Raw genomic sequence first — 24889 nt, forward strand, 5'->3', positions numbered from 1 at the left:
CCAATTATACTTTTAAACTCAAGGCCTTTTTTTTTTTTTTAAATAAACCCTACAGCCTTCTTTTGAAAGTGTTTGCCTGATAAATCATTCTACTTTAAATTTAATTTATTTCTTTTTCTGTATTACAGGTCATATTTATTGATCATTAACGTCCTCAGATTAGTACTATGCACCTTATATGATTTTTTTTTTTAAATATAACTTACTGTCAAGTTAGCTAACATACGGTGTATACAGTTGCTCTTGGCTTCAGGGGTCGATTCCTATGCTTCATTGTTTACATACAACACCCAGTGCTCATCCTAATAAGTGCCCTCCTCAGTGCTCATCACCATTTCCCCCTCCTTCCCTCTCCCCCATCAACCCTCCATTCGTTCTTTGTATTTAAGAGTCTCTTATGGTTTGCCTGCCTCTCTGAAACTATTTTTTTGCCCTTCCCTTCCCCCATGGTCTTCTGTTAAGTTTCTCAAATTCCGTATCTGTCTTTCTCTGACTGACTTATTTCACTTAGCATAATACTCTCCAGTTCAATCCACATTGTTGCAAATGTTAAAATTTCATTCTTTCTCATTGCTGAGTTGTATCATTCCACTATATATATAAACCACAAAAATCTTCTAAGGACCTTGTTTTGATCTGGAGGGAAGTAAAGATAATTGATTAAGCTTACACTTCTAATAAATAAACTCAATCAGAAAGAAGGAAAGAAAGGAAAGAAGATTTTATTTTTTCCTTTCCTTCTTTCTTGCCTTCTTTTGGATTGAGTTTATTAGAAGTCTAAGATTAATCAATCTTTACTTTCTTCGAGATCAAAATAAGGTCCTTAGAAGATTTTTAACACCTACTCTTCCTCACATAGTCATCAATTTTCAAAACCCTTCCAATTCAACATTCTTGTTACTGTGTTATACAGTTAACTGAATTTTCATGTTTTTCTTTGCTTATAAGTCCTTTTCACATAACAGCTTTCCTTTGGGATTAATTTCCTTCTTGAAACACTTCTTTTGACATTCCTATCATAACATTCTTTTAATAGTAAACTTCCTATTTTTTCTGAAACTGTCTTTATTTTTGCCTTCTTCTTGAAAGATAGTTTTACTTATGCAGTATATGCAATTCTACGGTAACCATGTTTCTCTCTCACCTGTTTGATGCTACTGTTCAAGCAGATTTTAGCTTCTGTTATTGCTAAGTTAGATGTCAGTTGAATTGTTTATATATATGTTTTTGTTTTTTTTTTTTTGGTGATACATCTGAAATCTTTCCTTTGCCTTCCATTTTCCTGTTTCTTTTCAAGTTACTTATTTTGCTTGAGGACTGGCATCTTCATAGCTGAAAATCTGTCAGCTCTTAACTGTCTGACTGAGCCACCCAGGGAGTAGCTCCCTTAGTGAGTTTCTAATTTGACTTATTTTTTTTTCTTGAAGTTTTATTACTTGTTTCTTTTTCAAATTTGCTAGTCAGTTTTGATAGCCTTTCTTTTTTCTTTGTCATACTTTGGTCCCTTATATTATTTAAGCATAGTAAACCTAGTTCTTTGTATTTGTATCTGATTTTAATATTTGTATTCTTTGTGGATCTATAATTTATTGTTTCTGCTCAGGGTGCTTGATAAGCTCATGTACCTTGAAACTTCATCACTGAGAATTCTTTGAGACCTGTGTCTTCAAAGTGGATTTCTTTACAAAAGATCAACTTAGCTTCTGGCAAGTGCATGGGGCTTTACCAACCTAAGACCTCTTTAAGCTATCCTTTAGAGTTCTGGGTTTTGATCCCAGCAATGAGTTTTAAACCTTGAGCCTTGTGCAGTAAGGCTTGTAGTTATCTGTTTCCTATCAGGAAAGATTTGAATTTTTTAATTTCCCCACTATATACCCTGGATGTGCCTTTCTGCTGAAAACCAGGGTTTACGAGAAAGTCTTTGATCCTACCTCCTGACCAAAAAGAGGTAGTCCTTTGAAATCCAAGCCCTGCACTAAGCTGATGCCCTCTGGGCAGATGCCAGCCTTAGACTCTTTTTTTTTTTTTTTTTTAAGAAAAGGTTTTTGAAAACAATATTATTAACTTTATTAATATTTACTTATGATTTATTTACTAGGAGAAATTTCTAACCTTAATATTAGCTTTCAATACTGCTAGAAGCAAAATCTCCTTTTACCATTTCACAATTTTATATTTCCTTCCTTTACTCTTTATAATCCAATCTTTGGACTATACGCATAACATAAATACCATTTTCCTCATTAGGAGCTATTTTAGCTTTTTACCCAAAGGCATTCATAAATGAACAAAGTGTTATGCTGTGAAGACATTCTTTTTTATTTCCCTACAATAGCAAATAAAAATAAATATCTATTGTTAGGATGCAACCATTTGTAATACTGCCTATTATTTTCTTGGGGTGAGGGAAAGGGGCATATTTTACTTCTTATCATTAATAGGTATTTTACAAAACCGTATCTAGAAATTGCTTAAGAAATTTTTAATGTTGTATTTCAAAATGTGTTTTTGGACTATTACAGGTCAAATAAAATATCCTATTTTGACTATTTATGTGGATGGTATATATGGTATTAAAAAGTTGTAAGGGCTGCTGACAGTATGCACCATAAGTGCTACAATAAATTGTAGTTTGGGTATTTAATAAATAGTTTTAAATTTTACTTCTGTGGTATTCTGGCATGCTCACTGTACACTAGGAGGCAATATAGTCCTACTTTTTTTTATAAGAATTTAGCATTTGTAGAAATTATTCCAAATTATGTTTTGTAAACAAATATTAAAATACATTACAAAATGTTTGATGAAGGTCTGGAAAATAGTTCAGAGTGAATTCCATTTGAATTATTATTTCATCTAAATGATGTTAGTTCTTTTTTTTGAAGTATTAATTTTAATTTTGTATTTTGAAAAAGTACAGTTTGTTAAAGAAGAGGTCAGTCATTTTACTTCCAAATTAAATACTTAAGTGTTTGCCTAGAACAGTAGAACTTGTGCCAGCAGACATCATTTGCTAATCAGCACTTGGTATATGGACTCATAAGAGACTTTGTTTTCTGATGCATCCTTCTGATTAAGAGTACAGTCCTGGAACATTATTTGTGAAACACATTAAATAGTACATTTAAATAGTTATTAGTAGGTTATTAAATATTTCAAAATATTACAATCATATGGCATTAAACTCAAATAAATATGTTGATTGGGCTTTTCCTTATCCCTACCATATATTATGGTTCCCTTAAGAGTTTTTCATCCTTATATTGTTTCCTAACATGGTTCCTTTCTTATGTTTTTACCCGTTCTGTGGTTAATAAAGTTATTTTGTGTGAAACAAATGGCACATATCCTGGTTTGCAGGTTGTATGCGGAAGGTCGTTAGTATTTATCAATCTCACTTTTACTCTGTCTCACTCTCTGAATTCCTTAGAACTTATAAATAAGTCTATACAGCTATAAATACTTGATTGCATGTACATGTTGTGTTATTATTTGGGGGAGTATATTGTTGTGTGTATGTCTTTCTCTCCCCTGTCAGCTTATAACCTTTCTACACTTTCTGGCTTTCCCTAATTGAGTGTTATGTTTGCATTTTTTAATAGGGCAAGTTTTTAAAAAAACAACTTGTTAATTCAGGTGACTATAGCTTGCTAAATTTTGTCAAGAACATGAAACCTAAATGGCATGTAACCCTACCAAAATGATAAAATTGCTGCCAGGGTGATATTCAGAGAATATGATGACTGGCTGTCCAGATAGCATGCTGCGTAATGTCAACATTGTCCGTTTCTACTTAAGACTTTTAGGGGCACCTGGGTGGCTCAGTCAGTTAAGCATCTGACTTCATCCCAGGTCATGATCTCACTGTTCATGGGTTCAAGCCCATGTAGGGCTCTGTGCTGACAGCTCAGAGCCTGGAGCTGCTTTGAATTCTGTGTTTCGCTCTCTCTCTCTGCCTCTCCCCCCTCAAAAAGAAACATTAAAAAATTTATTTTAAAAATTTAAAATTTTAAAGACTAATATCTAGATTAATGCTGTCTAACAGAAATTTATGTCATGATGGAAATGTTCTTCTGTCTGTACTGATAAATATGGTAACCACTGGCTACATGTGGCAGTTGACCACTTGAAATGTGGCTTGTGTGACTGAGTAACTGAATTTTTTATTGCTTTTAATTTTAACAATGTAACTCTCTATTAAAATCTCCAGAACATAGAGTATTAACAGCACTAAATTGGAAAATGTATATAAGATGCCATTAGCTTTTGTATGTAGTTAGGTTTTGTAGTCTGATTTGATGAGAAAATTAAAGGAATAGGAAATCTTCTTACAGTACAACCTTGTTCTATCACATATAATTTAGTGAATTAACTTTAATACATGTCAGGTTATATCCTTGGAATATGAGCACGGAGGGTAAAACTTGTTGTAACCCTTCAGATGTCCCTGTCAGCAGTGTTATGAAGACCTCACAGTGTATTTGTGCTGTATACCACAGACCCCCAGGAGGTTAAGGAACACAGAGTGACACTCTGTGGCCTTCTCTTGACAACACATACATCAAATCACATTCAGACCAACAATGAGGATAATCTTAAAAAGGGGAAAGTAAATCACGGAAGGTTAGTTTGCCCTCTTGGAAATGGGTATGGTAGAGAGAAAGGATTTTTTGTCTTCTGGAGAAGTTACAGAGAGAAACACATTATAGGTGTGATTGTATGTACCATGTGTTTATTCTGGAAGTAAGACCTCCTGGTTTGAATTCTAGCACCACTGTTTACAAGATATATGAAGTTGGGGGAGTTCTTTGACCTTACTAAATCTGTTTCCTTATCTGTGAAATGAGACTCAGCATCATAAACAAGATAACAAATATAATACAACTAACCACCGTGCACACAGTAATTTTTCAGTGAATGATAACCTTACCATTGGTGTAGACTTGTAACTTACAGAGTCAGTCTCATAACTGTATGGTTCAGGCTTACTTTATGAATCAGAAACCTCGTGATCTCCTACCTGGAGAAAACAGGATTAAGACCTCCCTGGGTTCTGCTCATTTCAGTATATAACAAGCTTGTTCAAGCTTGTTCTAGCTATAATTGGCACATACGTAGATTATTTTTAACTTCTTCTTGTCCTTTTCCTTTAATATAAGTTAAGTCAAATAGAGCCTAAAGAAAACAGTAATGTGCAAGATAATAACAATTCTTTTGCTGTTGCTGCCATATATGTATTTAGGTCTCAATTTCTTTCATTTCACTTGAGTCTGACCCCATTTGTTTTCATTACCATCTGTAAATGTGTTTGCCTTCTTATATCTCAAGTCAGATTTTTTCTTTTTTCTTATTAAATCCTATATATATCTGTTTTTCAGATTGTGAAACTAGCTATTTATGGCATGCTGCCAAAAAACCTTCACAGAAGAACTCTGATGCAGAGGTTGCATCTTTTCCCGGATGAGGTAAGTCCATGGTCATTGGTAATGGTGCTTCAACAAGGAACCATGGCCAGGGCCCCTGTTGAATTGAGGGTACTCATTGCTGATTTCATCAGCTACAAAAAAGAATGCATTTCATTTACATTTCATGTGACTAGTAGCAAAATTTGCATGAATCATGAATTAATAATTTAGGTTTTGTTGCTAATTATTTTCATTGATTTAATTTTAGAATACTTCTTCCTACTCAAAATTTATTCAGCTAAAAATGTACTTGAAAAAAAATAACGATTTTTATTTATCAATATTAAACTATTTTAAGTCCTTAAGCTTTTCTCTAGTATAATATAATGAAACACTAGAAGTTCTATTATAAAATAGTTGAATCCAAGCTCTGGAATCAGGTATCTGGATTAGAATTCATGCTGCACCATTTACTAATGTCATGGCCATGGGTGGTTACTTATTATCTGTTTTTGCATCAGTATAATGGAAATAATGGTATCTACTTTGTAAGGTTTGTGGTAAGGCTTCAATGAGATGACATTTGTGGAATGCTTAGAACAGGGCCTGACACAGTTAAGTGCTATTGCTGTCATAACCATGGTTGTGATTGTTCTCCTTACAGTTCCTACTAGATGAATAATGTGGAAATGAATTCCAGACTATCAAGTTGTATCAATGATTTAAACCACTGTGTGCTCTATTTAGTTAGCTTAAGCAATGCATGAGTAAATTATTCATGCATTCATCAAAATTATTAATGTATTACATTTGCTTTGTATGAAAGAGTAGAATATTCCAAGATTCACTTTACCTCTGAAGTAGCAAGTATGGGAGTAGTGTCACCATCTAAGGATAAATGACCCTCATGAAAGCACAATTTTTAAACTCTTAATTCTTTTTATTTTTTTTTATTTTTTTAACATTTATTCATTTTTGAAAGATGGAGAGAGACAGCATGAGTGAGGGAGAGCAGAGAGGATACAGGGAGACACACCATCCAAAGCAGGCTCTAGGCTCTGAGCTGTCAGCAAAGAGCCTGATGCGGGGCTTGAACTCACGGACCATGAGATCATGACCTGAGCAGAAGTCAGACGCTTAACCAACTGAGCCACTCAGGTGCCCTTAAAACTCCTAATTCTTTTTTTTTTTTTTTTTAATTTTTTTTTTTTTTTTTTATTTGAGAGACAGAGAACACACGCGAGCCAGGGAGAGGAGCAGAGGGAAAGAGAGAGAAAGAGAGAGAGAGAATCTCAAGCGCTCAAGCAGGTTCAAGCAGGTTCCACACTCATCATGGAACCTGACACAGGAATCAATCCAATGACCCTGGGATCATGACTGGAGCTGAAATCAAGAGTTGGCTGCCAACTGACTGAGCCACCCAGGCTCCCCTAAAACCTGTGTTTCTGGTTGTACTGTCCCATTTTTTAGAAACCATAATTTCTAAAAGACAAAATATGATATATTGATATATAATCTTAGTTATAAGGAAGTCAAGTTTGAATGTGGATACTTTAGGTATTCATGGTAGTTCAGTTGAACAACAAATTACTTAAATAATTTTAGACTATAAAATTAATGGGCCCACTTCCCCAAAATGAATTGTCAAATATTCAGAAGGTTGATAACACATTTTGTTGTTCAGGCCATAGGGAAATAGGAACTCATAGATTACTAGGAGTACAAAATAGTGCAACCCACAAGGAATCAGAGAAGTAGGTAACATCACACGAAATATATACATAAGGAAAGTCAGGCTTGATCCAGCAATCTATTTGCTCTGAAGATACACAAGATTATTGTTTCCACATTATTTATAATAGTTAAGTAATAGAAATCAGTGTTTATACAGAGGAAATTGGATAAGCTATGTTATATCCATTCAGTTGGGTACTATGCAGTTATAAAAAAAGAATTCCAAATATTCTTGTGGTTTGATAAGTAATGCTTTCTGGGATATATTGGTAAGTGAAAAATTATAGATAGTGTACTACCTTTTGTATGCATATACACATATATATGTTTACACACGCATACATACTATAACTGCTTCTTATCGTGTAAAGAAACACAGGAAGAATAAATGAGAAAATAAAGTTGGCTGCTTACTGAAGCATGGGCACAACAAGGTGAAAGGAATAGGGAAGAGAGTGAGATTTTTGGAGTATGCCTGCAGATTATTTGGTTTTTTAATTTTAATTTTGTTATCGTGTTAAGATTTTATTCAAAAATAAAATCAGAGCAGCAGTAGATGTAAGTACAACTAGTGGACAGATCTTGTTTTCTAAGTGCTATTTCTTATTAAAAGGAACCTGGTTTTCTTGGAGAAATGGTTGATTCTAGGTCTGGAGCAGAGAAACAGAGTTATTATGGAGTACACACATGCACACACAATTATTATTTCTCCATTGTTTATACTGGTAAAATAATAAGTAACAGAAAGTAAGGCAGTACTCAAAAACGGATGAGGAAATATCAAGAGAACATAGGAGACATTTTGAATTGGTGCCCACTGACCGAATGAGGGACTGTGTGAGCCTCAAAATGAATGGTTAGAATAATGGATTACATTGAATAGAAAACAGTAATCTGTGAGCCAAAGATGAAGTCCAAAAATCATTTTTAACTTGTTGTAATTTCCCTTTTCCTTTCTGGAGAAGGAAAAGCTTTTCTTTAGAGTAGAATGTCACCCAAAAATGTAGAAATAATACCAAATTAGAAAACCCACCATTATCAGCGTATTTTATAGTCACTGGGTAAAAAATTATTGTAGAACAAGATACTCACACAATTTCAAAACATCAGGCCACAGCATACTTACTGTTTGAAAGAAGAAAAGTTACTTTTTTATGTTAAAGATAGCTGGCAGACACAACAGTCCCCAGTGACCAAGCGTTAACTTTAATATGGAGCAGCCAGCATCATGTACCTCCTGCTGTGCATGAGGAACTGAAGACCCAACGCGAACTGTGTAGCTTTCTGCCAGAAATGTTAACCGGAGTCTAATCATAAGCAAACAATGCTACAAATCCAAATTAAAGGACATTCTACAACGTACTTGGCCTGAGCTCTTCAAAAGTGTTAATTTCATGAAAGAAAAACCAGGGAAAGTCTTTGTATTAAAAGAGACTAGGCTGAAGAATTCATGATGTATGTCCAACAACACAGTAATAGCATAAATAACTAAGTATAGCATGTGACCCTTGACTGGATCTTAGATTGAAAAACAGATACATAAGACAATATTTGATCAGTTTGGGAAATTTGGATATACACTTATATGTCAGATAGAAAGTATTTCATCTATGTTAATTTTCCTAAGCATGAATTTGTAACGTGGTGATAGAGGAGACAATCCTTATATTTAGGAAGTAGACACTGAAATATTTGGGGGTGAAATATTGGTAAATTACTCTCAAATGGTTCAGCCAAAAAGAAAATTTGTGTATATGTGTTTGTATATAGGTGAAAAGAAGGAAAGCAAACATGTCCTATTTTGACAATTGGTGAATTCAGGTGAAGGTTAAATAAGTGTTCACTGTATTCTCACAACTGTATTCTCAAATCTTTTCTATAGATTTGAAATTTCTTTAAAAATTGAAAAAACGTAATAAAGTAAATTATCACCTTGCCCCTTATTTATTCCACTCATTCGTTTCCTTATTTCTTATTTAGGTTAATCATTCCATCTGTGTAGAGGACTCTTAAATCTTTTTCTTTTTTTTTCCCCTTAAATAGTTTATTATCAAGTTGGTTTTCATATAACACCTAGTGCTCATCCCCACAAGTACCCTCCTCCATGACCATCACCCCCCTTCCCCTCTCCCCCACCCCCATCAGCCCTCAGTTCTCAGCATTCAAGAGTCTCTCATGGTTTGCCTCCCTCTCTCTCCCCAACTATTTTTCCCCTTCTTCTCCCTCACAGTCCTCCATTAAATTCCTCCTAATCCACCTATATGTGCAAACATATGGTATCTGTCCTTCTCTGCCTGACTTATTTCACTCAGCATAACACCCTCAAGTTCCATCCATGTTACTACACATGGCCAGATTTCATTCTTTCTCATTGCCATGTAGTATTCCATTGTATAAATATACCACATCTTCTTGATCCATTCATTGGTTGATGGACACTTAGGCTCTTCCCATGTTTTGGCTATTGTTGAGAGTGCTGCTATGAACACTGGGGTACATGTGCCCCTATGCATCAGCACTCCTGTGTCCCTTGGGTAAATTCCTGGCAGGGCTATTGCTGGGTCATAGGGGAGTTCTATGGTTAATTTTTTGAGGAACCTCCACACTGTTTTCCAGAAGGACTATACCAGTTTGTTTACATTCCCACCAACAGTGTAGGAAGGTGCCCATTTCTCCACATCCTCGCCAGCATCTGGAGTCTCCTGATTTGTTCATTTTAGCCACTCTGATGGGCATGAGATGGTATCTCAGTATGGTTTTGATTTGTATTTCCTTGATGATGAGGGACGCTAAGCATCGTTTCATGTGTCTGTTGGCCATCTGGATGTCCTCTTTGGAGAAGTGTCTGTTCATGTCTTCTGCCCATATCTTCACTGGATTATTTGTTTTTCAGGTGTGGAGTTTGGTGAGTTCCTTATAGATTTTGGATACTAGCCCTTTATCTGACATGTCATTTGCAACTATCTTTTCCCATTTCGTCGGCTGCCTAGTAGTTTTATTGACTGTTTCCCTTGCTGTGCAGAAGCTTTTTATCTTGATGAGGTCCCAGTAGTTCATTTTTGCTCTTGATTCCCTTGCCTTTGGGGATGTGTCAAGTAAGAAATTGCTGCGGTTGAGGTCAAGAAGGTTTTTTTCCTTCTTTCTCTTCTAGGGTTTTGATGATTTCCTGTCTCACATTCAGGTCCTTTATCCATTTTGAGTGTATTTTTGTGTATGGTGTGAGAAAATGATCTCGTTTCATTCTTCTGCATGTTGTTGTCCAGTTCTCCCAGCACCATCTGTTAAAGAGGCTGTCTTTTTTCCATTGGATACTCACTCTTTCCTGCTTTGTCAGAGATTAGTAGGCCATACATTTGTGGGTCCAATTCTGAGTTCTCTATTCTATTTCATTGGTCTGTGTGTCTGTTTTTGTGCCAAGAGGGCTCTTAAATCTTAAACACATCAGTTAGCATGTTTGCGTTACCTTCTGTGTGTGCAGGTTAAAGGAGGGACTTTCCCTCTTGCAGGTCTCATGTGTAATGCCTAATCATCAAGTCTCCTTCCTCACCCTGCACTGTTTCAATGCCTCCTTTCAGTAAATTACTCTAATAGCGGGGAAAGCTTGTAAGTTCGTTTTAGTCAATATTTTCTCCAATTCAGCAAACGTTTACTAACCCACGGCGTTCCACACCCTCTGCTGTGTAAGCACTTGGCAACTTTTGAAATTGTCTTTGCAAATATTATAGGGATTTTTTTAATGGAGTGTGAAATACCCATAAATTTTATAAATATCAAACTGGCAAGAAGACTTTTTCAGGAAGTAAAAAATTAGAGCAGTGTTATATTTATATGTCCAGGCATCCTCAGTTTTGTGTAATTAAGCTTACAGATTTGAATACACTGAGGAAGGGATGTTACATATTTTTAAAATGCTTCTGAATGAAGAAACACATTGTCAATAGTATTTTTTAGTATTTTGTATACATTGATAGTGACTTACCGTATACTGACCATAACTTTAAAAAGCCAACTTAAGTTTTTTTAAATACTATAAAATTATGCCATACTAGGTTTTAGAACAAGTTTATAATGCCATAGAACTCTGATTCTTTGAAGCTGTTTCAAAATTGTATTTGGATACTTAAGACACTGAATAGAAAACAATGACTATTTTGATGCCATGTCCTTGCCCAGATATTTGATTCCCAATGACGATATGTTTAGGAACATGCTGTTATGAAAAGAGGGGAATACATTTACTACCTGAGGAAATATATGAGGAAATACTCATAGGACACTTTCTATGATATCCAACCATTATTTATGTAGAGTCTCCAAAATTAACCTAACCATCCAGACTCACAAGACCATTCCCTTTCCCTATTTCTGTATCATGAGCACAATGTAAATGTAAGTTCTTTTGGTTACTCATGGTCTTTATTTTATCATTTCCTTTACTTTGCTCAATTTCTGTTTTCCTTTTAAAATATCTCTCAAATATATGTGTTACTCTTTAGTTTTCCATTACTCAAATTCAGACTTTTTTGCATTTTACTTTTTCTTTCATTTTCCTGAACATTTGAATATATAACAAGGGAAAAGTCATTATGGGCAGAAGGAATGCCGTTGATAAAATGCACCAGGATTTCCGTGTAGAACTAGGCCTAAGAGGCAGGGAGGCTGGTGACTTCGAAGCCAGGGATGGGTGTGTGGAAAGCGCTAAAATGTCAGAGGTGGCCCAGGAGTGAGGACATGGGTTTGAGGAGTGACCTTTTAAAATTGTAAGCCTTTAGAGGCCATCATCTTTCTATTTTCTTTTTAAATTATTTTTTTTTAATTTTTTTTTAGCATTTATTCAGTTTTGAGAGACAGAGAATGAGTGGGGAAGGGGCAGAGAGAGAGGGAGACACAGAATCTGAAACAGGCTCTAAGCCATCAGCACAGAGCCTGATGTGGGGCTCAAACCCACAAACTGTGAGATCATGACCTGAGCTGAAGTCGGATGCTTAACCGACTGAGCCACTCAGGCGCTCCTTTAAATTATTTTTTAATGTTTTACTTATTTTTGAGAGAGAGTGAGTGTGAGCGTGGAAGGGTCAGAGAGAGGGAGACCCAGTATCTGAAGCAGGTTCCAGGCTCTGAGCTGTCAGCACAGAGCCCGACGTGGGGCTTGGACTCACAAACGACAAGATCACAACCTGAGCCGAAAGTCAGACACAACTGACTGAGCCACCCAGACGCCCCTCTTTTTATTTTCTTTTATATTCTGAGCACCTAGCACCATTTCTGGTTCATAGAAGGAGTTTGGTAAATGTTTTTTGGCTAAATGACTCAGAGATCCAGCAGACTTTCATTTTCCAAAAGTTTTTTCTGTTAACAACATGGAGTGTGAACTGGAAGGTTGTGGCACTGGAAGCCGCAGACCCAGTGCCTTCACTCATCAAATGGGAAATCATGAGAACCAGCCAAGGCAGTGCCTTTTTTCAGTTGAAAGGAGAGAAATAAATGAAATGGTTTAGAAAAAATAGGTAGGACTTAGTTGATAGTCCTTAAAACTACAGATGTCTAATTTGTCATGAGAAATAGCTTTGTCAAGATTAAAATATAAAATGTGGATTATTATGATAACTTTTATCATTAATGTACCTCTCGGGGATTTTCATGGGGTATTAAAGATGATATTGTTTTCTTCATTCTAAATTTTGTTTGTTTTTTAATACTTGCTGAGTAGTCCTAATATGTTAGTAAGGGATATATTTTACAAAATGTAAACCTAAATCAAATTTACCCTAGGACATTCCAGAAGATATTCGTGAGAATTTAGTGGAGGAGCTTCCTCAGCCACGGAAAGTGCCCCGACGCCTGGATGAGTACACGCGGGAAGAAATCGAGGCCTTCCCAAGAGTGTGGTCTCCGTAAGTCTTCTCTCTTTTCCTATCTTTGATTCTGTTTCTCTGTTTTTTTTAAGCTGAGTTGAGTATTCCCTGCTTCCTCAGCCAAATGACAAGATCCTTCCTTCCCGTGGTGGGAAGAGTGAACCTTTTTTTTTTTTACTCCCTTGGATACTCTGCATCTTCTACCTGCAAACAAACTCTACATGTAGATGTTAGAACCGGACATCTCAAGTCTTAAAACCTTGCTCAGTACATGCAAGGGTGTTCATAGGTGCCTATAATTGCTAGATGTTTTGTTGGGATGACATTATTTGGATCGATTGTAGTTTCTTGGAATGATAAATGAATTGTCATTACCTAAAACAAAGTGATTCTTCATTTTCCAGATTGCTTCACTAACCTGAGAATATCATCTGATGCAAAGTCATTAATTCTGGATAATTAATAACCTTGATCCAATTAGAAAAACAAAATAACAAAACCGTTTTTGGTATCATGTCTACAATTTCCTCTAAGTTCCAGAAAGCTGCTGAGTTTTGACATACTCTTTCCCATCTAATTGTTTCCAGGTTTCCTTATCTGGCTTTCCAGTCTGTCCGTGACCTGGCTCCTCTCTGACTCTGAAGCTTAAATTCTTCCCACTTCACTGGTCTAATAATAGCAGCTTGTCTACGACTGTCACCCTTTTTGTGCAATTTAATTCTTCCTTGCCTTTATTCTATTACTTTGCCTGAAACAACATGCCTGTCGCCTCATTCTCTGCAATAACTCTGACTCATTCTTTAGACCTTAGTTCAAATACCACCACCAATAGGAAGCCTTGCCTAAACATCAAGACCAGACTTCATGCCCAGCCATCTTCTGCCATAGTACCTGGTGTGTAATTCTGTCATCACATTTAGTTCTTAAAAAGCAAGGGCTGCATCTTGTTCATCATGGCCTCCCCAGTGCATAGAACAGGACTTGATATACCTAAGTCTCAGAAACATTTACAGAATTTATACAGTCTAAAAGAGAACCACACATCCTTATTGCTTGATCTATACAAGACAGCTCATCTTCCCACAGATATTACCCTCCGTGCTCTGAAAATCCATATCCCTTTATTGGCTCTTTACTCAGATAGGTTTGTGAAATATAGGTGAAATCCCATATTTGTGAAAATATAAGCCTTCACAGGATTGTCAGTATGCCCAGCAATCTAATCTTGGACTCTGTTGTCATTACATGTATATAATCTTCAGAGTCTTTCCAAACAGAAGTCTTTGGAGTGTTCTGCTTGAATCTTTTTAACTTTACTGACTTGTATCAAGGCGTTCCTTTCAAAATCTGCAGATGATGAACAAAATAATGTAATTTTTAGTGACTATTTATTATAGTCACTGTTTATTGGACACTTATCAACTGCCCAACACTGTGCTAGGTATTTTACATGCATTGTATTTAATTCTCTCCACAGGCCTATAACGTAGATATATTATTCCTATTTTTAAGTGTAAGGCAAGGGTCATTGAGTTTATAGTATAGCCTGCATTTGAACCCAACTGTGTCTGATTCCAAAGCCTATGTTCTTTCCATAGAAGCAAACTGCTTCATTAATTTATTTTTTCTACAAATATATTTTAGCTACCTCTTCTGTATAAGATACTGTCATAGGCACTAAGACACACAGAGAAACACCATTAAAACAATTAATTCGGCTGCACAAACTTTTACTGAGTTTATACTATGTGCTAGACCTTTTGATGAATGTCTAGGATATACAGATCATGCAGCACTTAAACGTAACCTCCTCCAGAAGTCCTTCCTATACTCCTTAAACTGGATTAGGCCCCCTTAATAGGGTCTCATTGTACACTTCCTTTTCATTTACTGCATTTATTCTAATGGAATAAAATAGCAGGGTGATTTTTTTGTTTACTGTCTTTCTCTAACTAGACTTCATGAGGGAGCTGCATGTTGTCTTACTTAGCTAAGCATAGCGGCATCTGGCACTCAGCAAATACTTATTCAATGAATAAATGAGGAAATCAAATATCCTTGTATCAGCTTTTATAAATGAAGTTAGGAAAGAATCTCTAGAAGAAATAAAGCAAAGGTAGTAAAATGCTCCAATTTAATACTAATTCTTCAAGCTGCAGTCAATGAAATTGACCAGCTATAAAAACACTTTGGTTTATTTCTTTTGTTTCTCTTCATTATATCATTTGAACTAGTCTGTTTTCAGTTAATATCAAATGAGAATTAAGAAACTGTTTGTAAAAAATGGAAAAAATTGATTTTATGGTGTCAGATACCATCACCAGCTAGTTATCAGGATACATTCTTGTGATAAGTATTTCTCTCTAAAATAAGGAAGTGCATTTCTCATCACTCCTTAGATTCTGGTTTTCACTGCTTGACGATGACAATGTCATAGACCAGAAACTATACATTATGTGATGTGATGTGATTCTAACAACTAAGTGTAGGGTGATTGTCTCTCTTCTTTTGACCTTTTTAGATACCTATTTAATAGTTTCCTTCTTGTCAAAACTCAAGAGTCTATTTTAAATTATTTTTATTTAAATTCATTTTTTTTTACCCAGGTTGTGTCATGCTTTATTTAGATAAATCAGTAGTTTGTGAAAATCTATGTTGTACAATTTGTTTTACACGCTTTGATATTTAGTTTCCTCCTTTGACATCTGAGAGACGAGACTTCTGTACTTGGAAAATTTTATGCTTTCAGAATTAATTTAACTTGTTCTTAGAGACTTACATGGTCATTTATTCAAGACATTCAATGGGCCTTTTCCTACTTAAACTACATAGAACTTAAATTTTTTATCTTCAAAACTGAACCCTCATATATGGAATATTTTTCTAGGAAGATATAAACATTTTTTTAATTCTTTTTTTTTAAATGCTTATTTATTTATGTAAGAGAGAGAGCAAGAGTATGAGCAGAGGAGGGGTAGAGAGAGAGGGAGAGAGAGAGAATCCCAAGCAGGCTCCACCATGTCAGCACAGAGCCCATCGCGGGCCTAGTCCCACAAACCATGAGATCATGACTTGAGCTGAAATCAAGTTGGATGCTTAACTGACTGAGCCACCCAGGTGCCCCTAAAATTCTTTTAAAGAGATGTGCAGTTCGCCACAAATTTAAATCTATTTCTAATTTATGGAAAACATTAGCTTAAATTTACACCCTGCAATTTTTTCTTTACTAAGATTTCACATAGGCTTTGCATAATACACACAACATTTACTTCAAATAAAATACTCTTGAAAGTAAACTCAGGCATTCAGTTAAAAACTTTCACTTCTTGGGATTTAAAAAGTATTAAATGTTCAATGTAGAAACTGTGAATAAGATACAAACTTAAGGAAGTAAATAATCTCACCGTAGTTAATATTTCGGTGTGTTACCTTCCACTGTTTCTTTGTGCTTGTGTTGTGTGTTAGTCTTTAGATTTTTTAATCCCCACTTTTTTCATAAATAAAAAAATGTAGGCACAGAAAGAAAAATAATTTGCCTGAGATCACCCAAGTATAAGTGGTGGGTTAGGGATTTAAACCTAAGGTGACTGGCTTCTGGGTCATGGTCCTAACCTCTCTGCTGGAGTGCCTCTTCTTGCCTCTTGTAGCAGCTTATGTAAGTGTGAGTAAGTTGTATGAAGTTCTCCAGTATTATGCTCTAGAAAGTTATATCCTTAAAAAGTATTTTGCTGGGTTATCATGCTGTATGAAGTCCTTTAAGTTTAAGAATGTCTTATCAGAGAGCTCCTGGGTGGCTCAGTTAAGCATCCGACTTTGGCTCAAGTCATGCTCTCATGGTTCATGAGTTCAAGCCTCTCATTGGGCTCTGTACTGACAGCTCAGAGCCTGGAGCCCACTTCAGATTCTGTGTCTCCCTCTCTCTCTGCCCCTTCTCTGCTCATGCTCTGTCTCTATCTCAAAAATAAGTAAACATTAAAAAAGCATTTTTTACAAAGAAAAATATTGTATCAGATTTTCTTACAGAAACACCACCATAAATGAATTTATATTCCTAACCAAGAGGGGTATGGTACTTTTTTTTTTTTTTAATGTTTTATTTATTTCTAGGAGAGAGAGAGAGACAGCGTGAGCAGGGGAGGGTCAGAGAGAGAGGAAATCACAGACCGAAACAGGCTCCAGGCTCTGAGCTGGCAGTCAGTACAGAGCCCGACGCGGGGCTCGAACCCACAAACTGCGAGATCATGACCTAAGCGAAAGTCGGATGCTTAACTGACTAAGCCACCCAGGCGCCCCTATGGTATTTCTTTTTTATTAAAAATAACAAGGATGCTACTTAATTAAATATATGAACAAACATAGATTATGCACTTGGAGTTGTGTATCATGAATAGTCTAAATGAGTTAAACCAGATAGTATAGTAATATAGTAACCGTTCACAACAAACTATATTTAGTATTATTATAATTGAAGAGTAATGATCAGGGGCGCTACTGATCAGTTAAGCACCGACTTTGGCTCAGGTCATGATCTCACAGTTTGTGAGTTCGAGTCCAACATCGGGGTCTGTGGTGACAGCTCAGATCCTAGAGCTTGCTTTGGATCCAGTGTCTCCCTCTCTCTCTGCCCCTCCTATGCTCACACTCTCTCTCTCTCTCTGTCTCAAAAATAAAATAAACATTAAAAAAAAATTTTAATTAAAAAAAAGTACTGATCAAACTGCTCATTTTACTAAGTGATTCTTGATTCCTGGTTCATTTAAAGCAAATTAGAAGGAGACTGAGTGCCTTTATTATATTAATGAAATTAGGAAGGGATTTTCTATAATTAGTCTTAAGGAGACTTGTAGAGAAATTTAGAGTAGCTTGATGCATTTTTGGGTTGCTGCTCTGGGGAGGTATTTCCCTGCCCTTTATTTTCATTCCAGATTACCCTATAGCAGGATTATGCATTAAGGCACCAGGCTTTCCTTTATACTTAATAAAAGTATAATCTTTCCTCACAAGTAGCCATATAACTTGTGTTAATTTCTGTTCACCAAATAATAATGTGGGTAAAGGGGCACCTGGGTGGCTCAGTTGGTTGAGTGTTCAACTCTTGATTTCGGCTCAGGTCATGATCTCATGGTTTGTGGGATTGAGCCCCCCATCAGTCTCCATACTCAGCTCGGAGCCTGCTTGGGATTCTCTCTGCTTCTGCCTCTCTCCCCTACTTGTTCACTCTCTCTCTCTCTCTCTCTCTCAGATACATTTATCTTACAGTTTAAGAATATATCATAAGTATACTAATTATTTAACAAATCATTCAACATTTTATTCTTCTGCAGAAGAGCTGACATCAAGTTCAGTTAGTTTTTATTACCATGGAATGCATATAACCAGGAAAAACACAGGCATTTTTGGATTAACCAAAATGCTTCTTTTCTGAGAAACAGATGATCTTTTAGTTCAGGGCTGTCTAATAGAACTTTTCACAATGATGGAAAAACTCTATGTCTGAACTATCTAATAATATGGTGGCTCCTGAGTATTTATACTGTAGCTAGTGTGACTGAGGAACTGAACTTTTAATTTAATTAATTTAATTAGGTTAAATTTCAGTAGCTGCACGTAGTTAGTGACTACTTTATTGAACGTTGCCATTTTAGTTGCTATTTCATAAAGTTCTAGTATTAAATATAATATGTTAGAATTAAAATTAAAATATGTAACATACTATATAGTGCAATCCCTTGAAAATGGGATTTCTCATTACTGTTGGGTTTGCTTTCATGAGAAATTTTTTTCTTCTCCTTTTGGATAAGGAGCCTGCTTAAAATATGCTCTTGTTCCACCCAAAATAGCTAAGCCAACAATATAATCTTCCTTTGGAATGTCGTAATTGGAACTTATTCAAGATAGATCTGATGAATCTGCAGAGACTTGACTGAAGCAGATGTACTTAGATTGCACCTAAATAAATAGACACAAAAATAGCTTGCTTTGGTTGTTGTTTCCCTAGCAATTAAACTTAAAATATGCTTAGAGTATAGAAATGTACATTTTAAACTTGGAACTATTGTTAGCTTTGGGGTAAATGTTAAGTTTATTAGCCTTTCTATTAGAGACAAAAGCTTTTGAACAACACATAGTAACAACAGTCAGAACTAAGCTTTGAACCCAGTAGGTGATTGACAAAATTGTTTTAATCTTAATTAAAAGCTCTATTGTTGAGATTTCATTTAAATTATTTTAAATCATGAAAGTTCTGTTCTATCAGGCCTAATTTCAGTTTATGTCAGGTTGTCTTATGCTAGTGTGTGTTCATTTTTAAAATAATGTTAGAGGCACCTGGGTGGCTCGGTGGTTAAACACCTGACTTCAGCTGAGGTCATAATCTCATGGTCCATGAGTTCAAGCCCCACATTAGGTTCTGTGCTGACAGCTCGGAGCCTGTAGCCTGCTTCAGATTCTGTGTCTCTCCCTCTCTCTCTGCCCCTCCTCACTCACACTCTGTCTCTGTCTCTCTCAAAAATTAAATAAACATTAAAAAATTTTAAAAAACAAAATAAAATAATGTTTGACAAGAAGGAAATAACTTGATCTTTATGAGAAAATGGAATATTTTTTAATAACTAGAAGTCATTTTCTTGTATGGTAAGTATTGCCTGTAAAGCTCACTTCTTAAATCAGTGGACATACTTGATATATTAGTATTTTTATATCTCAAGGATACATAAATTGTGTTAGAATATGTTATGAAATTATCTTTTATTTCCTGATGGCACAGAATAGATGTATGATTGCCATGTGCAAGTGATGATTGTAGGGCATGCACTTGAATTCATTCGTCAAAGAAAAGGCAGTAGCACTGTTCTTTCTTCACAGTTCTGTGGCCTGGGATTATAGCTTTCAAATGGTCAACTTATTTTAATACCATCAATAGTTATTTCCATAATCATTATAGTTTTGCCAACACATTACAAAACCACAGTAATCATGGAAATTGCAAAGCTATCACTGTAATGGAAACTTTTCATTATGTATGGTAAAAATAAAACTTGGATCATTTTAAACTTTATTTTCATTTTTACAAAATTCTGTAGGAGAGCTTTTCTTAGGAAAAACAAGGTATGTGGAAAATTTCAACTTGAATTGCTTTGCCTCACCCACTGGGTGAGTGATGAAACAATACCAAAAAAAGAAATAGATGTTTAATTCTTCACTCATTAAATCAGTAATGCTTTATTTTAAGCAAAACCCTCACCGTTGTATAGAAATGAAGTGTGAGAAGTTCAGCTTCAATAAATCTTGAAAGGAGATGTTTATCATGAAAACCCATGTCCCTGGTGGTTCATGCCCTCTTTAGAGTGTGCTGTTAGAAGTGTCCCCGCAAAGGAGAGAGTGGCCAGGAGAAAAGTGGGGAAGGAGGAGGACACTTGTGGTGCGCCCTGAATGGTCTTTGCTGAAAACAGGGTTCAGTTTAGACTTTTATAGGTGGAGCCTCCTGCTCCGTACAAGGAAAACAGGTGCGGCCACATTAGCTCTTGAAAGGGGTCGCACCAGGGCGCCTGGGTGGCTCAGTTGATTAAGCGTCCGACTTCGGCTCAGGTCATGATCTCACGGTCGTGGGTTCAAGCCCCACGTCAGGCTCTGTGCTGACTGCCAACTCAGAGCCTGGAGCCTGTTTCAAATTATGTGTCTCCCTCTCTCTCTGACCTTCCCCTGCTCATGCGCTCTCTCTCTCTCTCTCTCTCTCTCTCAGAAATAAATAAAAACTTAAAAAGAAAAGAAAAGAAAAGAAAAGAAAGGGGCCACGGTGAGCATCCTATCTCATCTGTAGCTCTAGAAAAGAGCAGTGATTCAATTTAGTGAGGCCATCTGGTAGGAAACCCATGAATCCTAACAACCTGCAGATTTTCAGATTTAGTTCAATTAATACCCAGAAAAATTTTTTTTGCCTATGCCTCTTTTATAAAATGTACTTCACGTCAGAGGCTTAATATATTTAAAGACATTAAAGGAGGATTTTTACCTTTTCAAAACCCGTAAGGAACTGGGATCTAGACATCTTCAAGATTTTCCACGACTTTATGCTCGCCTAGTCATATGGCATTTTTCTACAAGATTTAACTTAATTTGTTGCTCTTCACAGGCAGAAGTTATTAGCTGGACTTCAGGAGAGGGTTACCTTCCAATTTTCCCATTATTTCAACCAGCTCAGCATTGGCATAAACTGTAGACCTCAGTATTTCCAGAGCTGAATTTGCTCAAATTAGACATTCTCAACTTTGCTGTTCTTTTGGATATGAACAGATTAGGACTGGTTGTTAAAATTAAAAATCTCTACTTGAATAAGCAAACCAAATCATCCCTAGTCAATAGAGCTCATGACTTAAAAGTGATAATTAAATGTAACAGCAATTCCTGTTTATTTTGATTGGAAAAAAACAAGTTGATTTAAAACAATTTTAAACAGTCTATGAGTTCAGTGTTTTTTTTGTGTTTTTTTAAGCACTATTGAAATTTTTCTGATCAGGATTTGGTACGTGGTACAGTGCTTAGAAAAGTGAGTATAGAGGCACCATTATTCTGCCTCACTGTCTCCTGTACAGCTAACATCTTTAGTTCAAAGGGTTATAGTTCAAGGAATATGTGATATCCTTTCCAGTAATATCTTATCTAAATAATTTCATCAGTACAATGACAATGACATAAAACTCAATCAAACTGACCTTTATTGTTCTGAAGATTACTTCATTGTCCAAATTTTATTCTTCTCTTTTAAATATTTTGTTGGAGTAAGCATTATACTGACACATACTATTTATGAGTGAAAACACATAAGACCTAAGAGGGAATAAAATGGTTTTGAGATTTATTACACTTAAGTTAAACCTGATTTCATGGATTTACAACTGAAATTCAAATGCTTTTTTTTTTCTTCTGGAAAATAAATCATCTTAATGGGATAAATAATATTAAATGTCTCTAATTGAACTGTTACATAAACTGTGTTTTCTAGCTTTATATTTCATTTTATCCACAAGCCAAATGGATTTTTCCCATCATTTTACAATAAAAACTAAAATCTCCCTAAAGATTTTTCCTAAAGTCAAAAGATAAATTCTTTTCTAGAAATGTCCCCAGTTTCAAGCTAATTTAAATGTGTTGGTCTCTGTCATTTTTTTGGTCCTGAATTTGAATCTGAATTTCTAAGACATACTTGTTTCATTTTAAAGAGTGGCAGTATTTTGCCTGTTTCACTTAATGAGTGACTGGCAACATTTTGCATAAGGATGTCAGTGATAAAGGATTTGCTACGGAAATTTACTAATTTTGTGAGATGTGGTATATTTTAACTTTAAAGTTTGTAAGCAGTCACAGCCACCACAGAATATTTCCTGTAGCTCCTACAGACCTTTTTGTAAGTTCTGTTTCCTTATTCAAAGAAGTGATTTTTTAAAAAGCAGTGGTGTTTGAAGACAGTTTGTTGCTAGTGACAATTATTGAGTGTAAAATGAATTGTTGCTGTAGAATATTTAGTAGCTGTGTAATTTAGCACAGTTTAGACAATAAATTAAAGAAAGTCTTGTGTTGGCTAATTCTTTGAAGATTCATTAATCTCCCAAATCATCCTAAGCATATACATCAAAGCTTAAAACTTTTAGCTTTCACCTCAGGGGTCAAAGTGTACATGTATGTATGTGTGTGTGTGTGTGTGAGTGGTTGTGGGTGCGTGTGAGTGAATGTGTACATGTGTGCATCTCTATTAGAAAATGCACTGTCTAGGGGCACCTGGGTGGTTCAGTTGGTTAAGTGTCTAACTTCAGCTCAAGTCATGATCTTGCAGTTCATGAGTTTGAGCCCCGCATCGGACTCTACTGACAGCACAGAGCCTGGAACCTGCTTTGGGTTCTGTGTCTCCTTCTCTCTCTGCCCCTCCCCCTTACACTTTGCCTCTCTCTCTCTTAAAAATAAATAAACATTCTTTTAAAGAATTAATTTAAAAAAAGAAAGAAAGCAAATGTACTGTTTAAGGACAGAACTTTATCTTGCTTAGTGTTGTGGTCCCAGTGCCCATAGCTGGACCTGACCCTCAATAATCTTTTTCGAATGAATAAAAGATCAGGATCTTATCTCCCTGAAAGAGAAATTTACTTTTATTTCATGAAGTATAGTAAATTCATATTTTGGTCTTTGCTTCTTACTTAAAATGTGCTTAATGGCTATATATAGCTAAAATAAAAATTTTTCTTAAAAGTCTGTGCTTTAGTGTAACTCTGATATACTTAATTTTGGATACTTTGTATTACATATATAAAGAAAAGATTGGTAGTTTTGTTAAAATTAACATATTTCTGTCAAGGAGTAAATTTGTGTGGAAAAACAAAAATTAATAGAGGTTAGCTTTCTATAACATCATTTGAAATGTCTCTTCAAAGATTTCCTGAGATTATTGTAAAATATTATTACTTATAAAAACATTAGCCTTATATAATATAATCTTTTATTTTAAAACTTCATGATTTTTTATTTGAACTGAAACAGTGACTAAGAACTAAGGCAAATAAATATAGGATATAAATTCACTCATCCTTGCAAAGGATTAAGCCATTACATTTAAGTTCACAACAGTTAAGCATCCGTACTATCCAAAGCAACATACTAGATGCTACATGTCTTGCTTTTAAAAGCTATCTAATCTAGTAAGGACATTAGGTAGATATACACATAAAGTAGGGTTAGTTTGTAAACAACATAATCCAGGATTTTAATTCTGATCAATATAGTGTTGTCATATATGGATTAGCAAAACTTAAAGAACCAAATATGACGTTTAACTCAAATTACTAACACTACAGGGACTACAATTTAATCTTTGACGATAGATCCCAAAGGAATTTCAATGCCCAGCCTCAATACATGTTATCATAACTTAAAATTATAAATTGTTGTATCAGAAAAGCACAAAAAACTTCCTGTTAATAAAGTTCTCTCATGGTAAAGAGCTAAGAAAGGTACTGTACAACAAATGGAATCACCCCTAGCTAAGGAAGAAGTGTGTTACCTTCTCTTAGATATAGCATAGTTTCAGAAATTTACTAAAGGTGCTTCAGTTCCTTCTTCAAATAGTCATCTCCTCTGTTTTAGGATTAGCTCTTTCTGAGGTGAAGCCTTGCTAAGTCATCATGTGGCCCATGGACTGGCATTGCACCATGTGGGAGCTCATTAGAAATGCAGAATCATGGGGGCACCTGAGTGGCTTAGTCGGTTAAGCGTCCGACTTTCGCTTAGGTCATGATCTCGCAGTTCGTGGGTTCGAGCCCGGCGTCGGGCTCTGTGCTGACTGCCAGCTCAGAGCCTGGAGCCTGTTTCAGTCTGTGACTCCCTCTCTCTCTGACCCTCCCCTGCTCACGCTGTCTCTCTCTCTCTCTCCTAGAAATAAATAAACATTAAAAAAAAAAAAAAGAAATGCAGAATCATGAGCCCTTCTACAGATTAACTGAATCTGAGTCTGCCTTCACAAGAGCCCAAGTGATACATATGCCTGCTGAAGGTTGAGAAGGAGCAGATAGATAGGCCTCCCCTCCCCTTTCTTATTATCTTGGATTTCTTTTAGTGGAAGGGAGTAAGCAATACAAGTACATTGTATGTGTGCCTGTTTCGTGTGTGTGTGTGTGTGTGTGTGTGTGTGTGTAGAAACAAAACTGTATTTAGTGTAAAATCCTCACTTTTCCCAATGAGGGTATCTCCTGAATGCCATGCAATATCATTAAGTGACTCAGTATGAGTTGATGTTTCTGGCTATGCCAACATCTGAAGTATCTGGTCCCTTGGCCATGAAACTGTTCCCCTCCCCTCCCCCACCCCCGGAAGCAAATTAACCATCCATAAAAGATCCTAATGACTTTCATT

The 24889-nt window shown here is 35.8% G+C and overlaps 1 protein-coding gene across 2 annotated transcripts in view; it reads left to right on the plus strand.

Moving 5' to 3' along the window:
- The window catches only part of MRPL13 (mitochondrial ribosomal protein L13), a 48385-nt gene that overhangs the window by 19831 nt on the left and 3665 nt on the right, over nt 1-24889 (plus strand). Inside the window, exons 5-6 of one of the 2 annotated variants that reach the window (XM_039227234.1) lie at nt 5379-5465; nt 12912-13037. In XM_039227234.1, coding sequence (XP_039083165.1) covers nt 5379-5465; nt 12912-13037 — 213 coding nt within the window. Of the gene's footprint in view, nt 1-5378; nt 5466-12911; nt 13038-24889 lie in introns of those variants that run through there. The other variant, XM_039227233.1, reaches the window with a different exon arrangement.

Source organism: Hyaena hyaena, unplaced genomic scaffold, assembly GCF_003009895.1.
Source record: "Hyaena hyaena isolate Hyena2069 unplaced genomic scaffold, ASM300989v1 scaffold_26, whole genome shotgun sequence".
Classification (NCBI taxonomy): Eukaryota; Metazoa; Chordata; class Mammalia; order Carnivora; family Hyaenidae; genus Hyaena; species Hyaena hyaena.